This window comes from Colobus angolensis, unplaced genomic scaffold (assembly GCF_000951035.1).
Source record: "Colobus angolensis palliatus isolate OR3802 unplaced genomic scaffold, Cang.pa_1.0 Scaffold26, whole genome shotgun sequence".
NCBI classification, from domain to species: Eukaryota; Metazoa; Chordata; class Mammalia; order Primates; family Cercopithecidae; genus Colobus; species Colobus angolensis.
Genome location: NW_012115821.1, coordinates 14,796,920 through 14,805,214, shown reverse-complemented (window position 1 = coordinate 14,805,214; position 8,295 = coordinate 14,796,920). Strand labels below are relative to the sequence as shown.

Here is an 8,295-nt window from a genome sequence, read left to right as displayed (position 1 = left end):
CTGCAAGGCCACTGCAGGTATACCATGTTGCCAATTATTTGACTACCGTATCTCAGTAACCTAGGAGGCTGGGGAAAGGCTCAAATTCATACCTTCACAGCATGGAAACCTTGTATCATTTACAGTTAGTGTTGCTTGCTTATTTACTGATTGATTGACTGATTGTTTTGAGGCAGAGTACTCACTCTGTTGCCCAGGCTGGAGTGCAGTGGCATAATCTCAGTTCACTACAACCTCCACCTCACAGGCTCAAGACATTCTCGTGCCTTCAACCTCACAAGTAGCTGGGGTTACAGGCATGCACCACCATGCCTAGCTAATTTTTGTATTTTTAGTAGAGACAGGGTTTTACCATGTTTGCCCAGGCTGGTCTCAAACTCCTGGTCTCAAGTGATCCGCCCACCTTCGCCTTCTAAAGTGCTGGGATTACAGGTAGGTGTGAGCCACCACACCTGGCCCAGTTTATGTTCTTCAAATCAGCCTGAGATATCTCAAACAGGCAATAGGTTCTTTTTCTTTTTCTGAGACGGAGTCTTGCTCTGTCACCCAGGCTGGAGTGCAGTGGCACGATCTCGGCTCACTGCAACCTCTGCCGTCCAGGTTCAAGTGATTCTCCTGCCTCAGCCTCCAGAGTAGCTGGGATTGCAGATGCCTGCCACTACGCCTCATTTTTTTTTTGTAGTTTTTAGTAGAGACAGGGTTTCATTATCTTGGCCATGCTGATCTTGAATTCCTGACCTCGTGATCCACCTGCCTAGGCCTCCTAAAGTGCTGAGATTATAGGCGTGAGCCACTGTGCCCAGCCTGCAATAGGTTCTTTGTTGTTTCATTTTTTACCACAGCCATAGTATTTGCCTTATTTACAGGTTAATGCAAAACTACTGTAAAAAGCCTATGACACTAAGTTTCTGATAATTTATCTCCATCGCTGAATCACTGATCTAAAATAACAAGCAATTTTAGAGAAGTGTAATTTTTTTTTTTTTTAAAGAAACAGTCTAGCTCTGTCACCCAGGCTGGGGTGCAATAGGCACAATCACAGCTCTCTGCAGCCTCTAGCTTCTGAGTTCGAACAGTCCTCCCACCTCAGCCTCCCAAGTAGCTGGGACTAAAGGCACAAGCCACCACACACAGCTAATTTTTATTTTTGTAGAGATATGGTTTCACTTTGTTGCCTGGGCTGGTTTCGAACTCCTGGCCTCAAGCAATCCTCCTACCTTGGCTTCCCAAAGTGTTGGGATTACAGATGTGAGCTGTGGTACCTGGTCTCCTCCATAAGCTGTTAACAAGCAGACGAGGCTGGCTGGAATCCCAGCGCTTTGGTAGGCTGAGATACTGGGAGGATTGCTTGAGTCTAGGAGTTCAAGACCAGCCTACCAACAAAGTGAGACCCCATCTACACTTTTTTTGAGACCGAATTTTGCTCTTGTCGCCCAAGCTGGAGTGCAGTGGCGCGATTGCGACTCACCGCAACCTTCACCTCCTGGGTTCAAGCGATTCTCCTGCCTCAGCCTTCTGGAGTAGCTGAGATTACAGGCGTGTGCCACCACACCCGGCTAATTTTGTATGTTTAGTAGAGACAGGGTTTCTCCATGTTGGTCAGGCTGGTCTCGAACTCCCGATCTCAGATGATCCACCCGCCTAGGCCTCCCAAAGTGTTGGAATTACAGGCATGAGCCACAGTGCCCAGCCCCCCATCTCCACTTTTAAAACAAGCAAACATTACTGGACCCTTAATAAGAGAGCCAGATTTCAAAATATTTGCTGTAGGGTTATTTAAAAGATACAAAATTAAAATTAAGACTATCAATAATCTTCTTTCCATTCCTTCCACCTCCCCCTTCAGAAAAAAGAAAACATAGACTATCAATAATCTTTAGACCTATTCTACAGCAGTTTTCTATATCTTTACAAAAATGAAATAAAGGTATTTAAAGTTTATTACCATATTTTTAAATAAATGATGTGCTTATTATTCATCCAAAGGAGATAATAAATGTTTAAACTGAATACTAGCTTACACAACTATCCTAGTAAGTCTTAATAGTCAAGAGGTTAGTATCAACTTCCAAATACTTACTGTTCTGTTACGAAGAGACTGAAGCCCTAGTTTATCTGTCATTTCACTGATGGCCATAGCATTTGGCAAATCTTGTTTGTTTGCAAAAAGCAGCAGCACTGCATCTCTCAACTCATCTACCAGAAGCTGGAAATAAAAGGTAAGGCATTAGCAACTACCAACCGGAATCCGAGTTTTGAAACTAACTGTCTTCCTATACATGCTTTACTCAGCATTAAATACATTATTAAACATTAACCTAATTTCTCTACACAAAGTTCACTCTTACAACTGAAGTCTCATATCCTTCAGTTTTTAAATCCAGAGCAAACAATCGTATGCCTTCAAGTAAGACAGAACTGTTTTTCAAGTCAATCATTCTACACCCCATTAAAGCAAATCACTCATCATTCAGCCTTCATGATTACCCATTGTCAGGACTGATAAGGGCAAGAAACACATGTGGGAATAAAATGTTTATGGTAGGATCTTATGGTACTTAGTAGCAGAAGTACTTAGATGATGATTCTTTTCAAACTTCTATCCTTTCCAACAACAGTGGGACAATAACACAATTATCTGGGCGTTGGCAGTATCATGAAAAATACAAAAAAAGTACCAAGAACAGAAGTTGCACTGGTGCATGACACAATATAGATGAACCCTGAGAAATTATGCTAAGTGAAAAAAGTCAGTCACAAAAGAACACATTGTATGTTTTCATTTATATGAATGTCCAGAATAGGTGACTGTATAGAGACAGAGTAATTAGTGGCTGTCAGAGGCTGGGAGTGTGGTGTAGGAGGAAGGAAATGGGAGTGACTGCTGATGGTTCCAAGATTTCTTTGGGGGTGATGAAAATTTTCTAGTATTAGATTGTGGTGACGGTTGTACAACTATGTATACTAAAAGCCACTGATATGCACATTTTAAAAGGATAACATTTATAGTATGTGAAGTACGTCTTAACAGTTTTTTTTTTTTTTTTTTTTTTTAAAGAGGGAAAGTTGGTGACATTTGACTCAGGCAAAAATCCAACAATGACTTAGTTACACATATACTGGCACAATGGTTTTACAAACTGCCCTCTAGTCTTAGGAGGAATGAATGATAATTAAGATTTCATTTCAGTAAATATTTTATGGCTACAAGTTTAAAATCATGACAAGGATTCTCAGCAGTCTTCCTCCATTTAGTACATTTAACAACACAAACACATGAAATCCAATATATGGCAAGGCTGCAAAATGCCACTGTGAACCAAACGTTTGTCTCTACTTTCAGAAGAAATTCTTTATCCTTAAATGGTTACAATTAAAAAACATTTCTGAAGTAATTGTTGGCACAGCATAGAGAAAATGGAACCGATGACCTTGGGAACAAAACATCTGAACCAAGATTCCTAGGGTCAAAACTGCTACAGCACTATAGATTTGGTATCTGTAAAATAAGGGACTGAGCTAAATCAGATATCCTCAGCCAGAGATAGGCATCAAGATTACCCATGAGGCATTCTAAAAAAAAAAAAAAAAGCTGCTCTGCCCTTCCTCCCAATTTACTGAAGTAGCTACTCTTCCATGTGTTTTTCAAAATGCTCTATAAGAGATTTTGAAGTACATTAAGAACCTGTGGATAATATAGTTTCTTAAGTTTATTTCTAGCCCCCCAAATCCACTTGTGTAAACTAATCATAGTTAAAATGTACTAAAACACCACCAGTTTCACCCAGAAAAGCACACCTTGAAAGTATATTCTTACCATTTTCTGCAGCTCATCTGCTACTTCCTGAATTCTTTCACGATCATTGCTATCTACCACAAAAATAAGACCCTGGGGAAAAATTGTTTCAGTAAATTTTAATAGTTAAATGACATTCTCTATATGAAACAGAAGTGTAGGCAGCAAAATGGTACCAATGGTTAGACATTAGGAAGAAAATGTCTCATTAAAAGAAAGAATTTAAAGCTGTAATGCTAAAAGCTGATTTGAGAACTATTTGTAAGTTTAATTTATTAGTGCTATTTCAAATCTAAAAACTTTTTATTCTTCACCAATTAACTACTTTTCTCAACTACCCTAAGAATAAATTGTATCTATTTTCCCCTCTTCCCTCTGTACTCTCACATTTAAGTTCAGGTACCAAAATAGCCACAAAGTAGGAACAAAAAGAAAAATAACAAATCAAGGATCCTAAAGAATTGTGAATTTGGCCAGGCATGGTGGCTCATCCTGTAATCTCAGCACTTTGGGAGGCCTGTAATCGCTTGAACTCAGGAGCTGGAGACCAGCCTGGGCAACATGGCGAAAGCCTGTCTCTACAAGAAAATACAAAAATTAGCCAGGCGTGGTGGTGCACTCCTGTAGTCCCAGCTACCTGGGAGACTGAGGTGGGAGGGATCACTTGAGCCCAAGAGATGGAGGTTGCAGGGAGCTGAGATCACGCCACTACACTGCAGCCTGGGTGGCAGAGCAAGCCCCTATCTCAAAAAACAAACAAACAAACAAATAAAACCATGAATTTACTAACTGAATTAGCTTATTGTGTCAAAGGCATGTACAGAGTGTAATAAAAGGGGGGTGGAATAGCGGGAGTGGGTGCACTACTGTTTTTATCTGCTTTATCATGGAAGGAAAAAATTAACTTGCTCCAGAATGCTGCCTGCCAACTCTACAATCAGGAGGACATCTTAAGAAAAAGATAGCGAGAAAACTCCAAGATTGGGCGCAGTGGCTCACTCCTGTAATCCCAGCACTTTGGGAAGCCAAGGCAGGAGAATCATTGGAGCCCAGCAGTTTGAGACCAGCCAGGACAATATGGCAAAACCCTATCTCTTGAAAAGAAAGAGGGAGGGAGGGAGGGAAGGAGGGAGGGAAAGAGAGACAAAGAGAGAGAAAGAAAGATTTACTTGATTAAGACATTCTTTAAAAAAAGGAAGGTAGTATCAATTCTCAGAGATACAAATATTAGCTTCTTTTTTCAGACAGGGTCTCAACTCTGTTGCCTAGGAGCACAGCGGCGTAATCTTGGCTCACTGCAGCCTCGACCTCCTGGGCTCAAATGATCCTCCCGCCTCAGCCTCCCAAGTAGCTGGGCCTATAGGTGTGTGCCACCACACCTGGCTAATTTTTCTATTTTTTGTAGAGATGGGGTTTCACCATGTTGCCCATGTGGTCTTGAACTCCTGGACTCAAGTGATCCACCCATCTGGGCCTCCCAAAGTGTTGGGATTACAGGCATGAGCCATGGCACCTGGCCCATTATTAGAATTCTATACTACAAGAGAAATAGAAGGAATTAGGAAGCAATTAGTTGAACTCTTTTTCTAAAAACTTTCAAATGGGAAATTATAGAATTTTCAGCTAGAAAAGGGGGGCAAAAATAAAAATAATAAAATAATAAAAATAATAAAAAAGAAAAAAGATAAACCCTGACCCCGGAAGTACTTTTGATCATGTCACTTATCACAGATTGTCTTGTACTACTGATTTATTTAAGTAACTAGGCTGGGTGCGGTGGCTTTCACCTGTAATCCCAGTATTCTGGGAGGCCGAGGCAGGTAGATCACCTAAGATCAGGAGTTCGAGACAAGCCTGGTGAAACCTCACCTCTACTAAATACACAAAAATTAGCCGGGCATGGTGGCACGCCTGTAATCCCAGCTACTCGGCAGGCGGAGGCTGCAGTGAGCAGAGATTGTGTCATTGTACTCCAGCCTGGGTGACAAGGGCAAACTACATCTCAAAAAAAAAAAAAAAAAGTAACTAGATTACATACACGGAGGGCAAAGGACTATACTACATCTTTTCTTTTTTTTTGAGACAGAGTCTCGCTCTGTTGCCCAGGCTGGAGTTCAGTGGTGCTATCTTAGCTCACTGCAAACCCCTCCTCCCAGGTTTAAGCAACTTCTCCTGCCTCAGCCTCCTGAGTAGCTGGGATTACAGGTGCCCACCATTACACCCGGCTAATTTTTGTATTTTTAGTAGAGACGGGATTTTACTATGTTGGCCAGGTTGGTCTTGAACTCTTGACCTCAGGTGATCTGCCTGCCTTGGCCTCCCAAAGTGCTGGGATTACAGGTGTGAGCCACCGTGCCCAAACCCATCCTCTATCATTTTCTATTTACCTCTCAGGATTATCACAGTACTGGGCTCTCCAGGGGTATCTAACACTTATTTTACATCCATTAAATGACAAGTTCCTTTGTTTTAGCAAATTATAAGTCCATTTCCTTTATCTCTGTTGGAAACCATAACTTAATTTTTTTTTTTTTTTTTTTCATTAAATGACAAGTTCCTTTGTTTTAGCAAATTATAAGTCCATTTCCTTTATCTCTGTTGGAAACCATAACTTAATTTTTTTTTTTTTTTTTTTTGTTTTAGCAAATTATAAGTCCATTTCCTTTATCTCTGTTGGAAACCATAACTTAATTTTTTTTTTTTTTTTTTGAGACGGAGTCTCGCTCTGTCGCCCAGGCTGGAGTGCAGTGGGGCGATCTCCGCACACTGCAAGCTCCACCACCTCCCAGATTAACGCCATTCTCCTGCCTCAGCCTCCCTAGAAGCTGGGACCATAGGTGCCCGCCACCAGCCCGGCTAATTTTTTTGTATTTTCAGTAGAGACGGGGTTTCACCGTGTTCACCAGGATGGTCTCGATCTCCTGACCTCGTGATCCACCCGCCTCGGCCTCCTAAAGTGCTGGGATTACAGGTGTGAGCCACCGCGCCCGGCCGATAACTTAATGTTTTAATCTTATTTTACACTGCATCTACACCACCTGGCAAACCATCACTTTAAATATCTATCCTTTGAAAAAACTTTTGGCTGGCATGACACCTCTAATCCCACCACTTTGGGAGGCTGAGGTGGGAGGATCACATGAGGTCAGGAGTTCAAGATCGGCCTGGGCAGAGTAAGACCCTGTCTCGACGAAAAAAATTAAAATTTTAGTAGGGCGTGGTGGCACGTGTCTATAGTCCTAGCTACTTAGAAAGCTGAGAAGGGAGGATCACTTGAGCCCAGGAGGTTGACTGAAGCTGCAGTGAGCCATGATAGTGCCAATGCACTCTAGCCTGGGCAACAGAGTGAGACCCCATCTCAAAAACAAAAAATAATGTTTGATGCTTGGAAAGACAGACTCAAATTCAAATCTTACACTACTTGTTATAATATTACCTAATCCTTGAATATGCCTTGTCTAAATAAAATAAAAATACTACTAACTTCATAAGCTTGTTAAAGATTAAATGCAGTCAAAGAGAAAAGAGCTATCATTGTGCTTGGCTTATCACAGGCATTTATTTACCAAATCTGTCTCTTCCTTTCCATATTTCAAAAGCTATTCCTTTTTAGAACCAAACCTTCCATTTTTTTCAAAAAACAGGCAAGGTCTCCTTTTGTCCCCCATGCTGGAGTAGAGGCACAACCATAGCTCACTTCAGCCTCCAACTCCTGTGTTCAGGTGGTCCTCCCACCTCAGCCTCTCAAGTAGCTGCGACTACAGGAGTATGCCACCATGCCCAGGTAATCTTTTTTTTTTTTTTTTTTTTTTGTAGAGACAAGATTTCACTCTGTTGCCCGGACTGGTCTTGAACTATTACTGGCCTCAAGTGATCCTCCTGTCATGGCCTCCCAAAGTGTTGGTGTTTCAGGCACAAGCCATAGTACCTGGTCCTGAAACCTATCCTTTACAAGAGGTAATGCTCTTAAAAGGGACCTAATTTTATCTTGACTACTAACTTTCCATTTTTATTCTTTTTTTTTTTTTTTTTAATGTAAAGACAAGGTCTTGCTATGTTCCCCAGGCTGGCCTCAAACTCCTGAGCTCAAGCGATCCTCCCACTTCAGCCTCCCAAAGTGCTGAGAATACAGGCATGAGCCACTGCACCCAGCTTTTATTTGTTTTAAAATGCAAATAATGCTATCAGTCCCAAAGTAACACTGAGAAGGAGAATTATTTTAGGAATTAATCCCTAATTATTTTCTTCCTGGAACAGCCTAGAATCAAGAGTGAAGAAAAGCTAGGATTCTACAGATAAGCCCAGCTGCTATGAGATTATTTTAAAAGCAAAATATTTGCTTAATTATTTAGAATGGCAAATTAGTTGGAATTATCTAATAAGAGGAACACTATGCCATGGTTTGTTAGTATAAGTTAGAAACATGGTTAAAGCTATAGTTTCTTTTAAATGCGGTGGCTCAAGCCTGTAATCCCAGCACTTTGGGAGGCCTAGGCAGG

At 41.2% G+C, this 8,295-nt stretch overlaps 1 protein-coding gene across 4 annotated transcripts in view; it reads right to left on the bottom strand.

The window, feature by feature from the left end:
* ARF4 (ADP-ribosylation factor 4) overlaps positions 1 to 8,295 on the bottom strand; it is a 28,724-nt gene that overhangs the window by 4,946 nt on the left and 15,483 nt on the right. For 3 of the 4 annotated variants that reach the window (XM_011947247.1, XM_011947246.1, XM_011947245.1), the window contains 2 exons: positions 3,818 to 3,889; positions 2,081 to 2,206 (listed from right to left, as the gene is read on the bottom strand). In XM_011947247.1, the coding sequence (XP_011802637.1) occupies positions 2,081 to 2,206; positions 3,818 to 3,889 (198 nt within the window). Of the gene's footprint in view, positions 1 to 2,076; positions 2,207 to 3,817; positions 3,890 to 8,295 lie in introns of all 4 variants that reach the window. The other variant, XM_011947248.1, reaches the window with a different exon arrangement.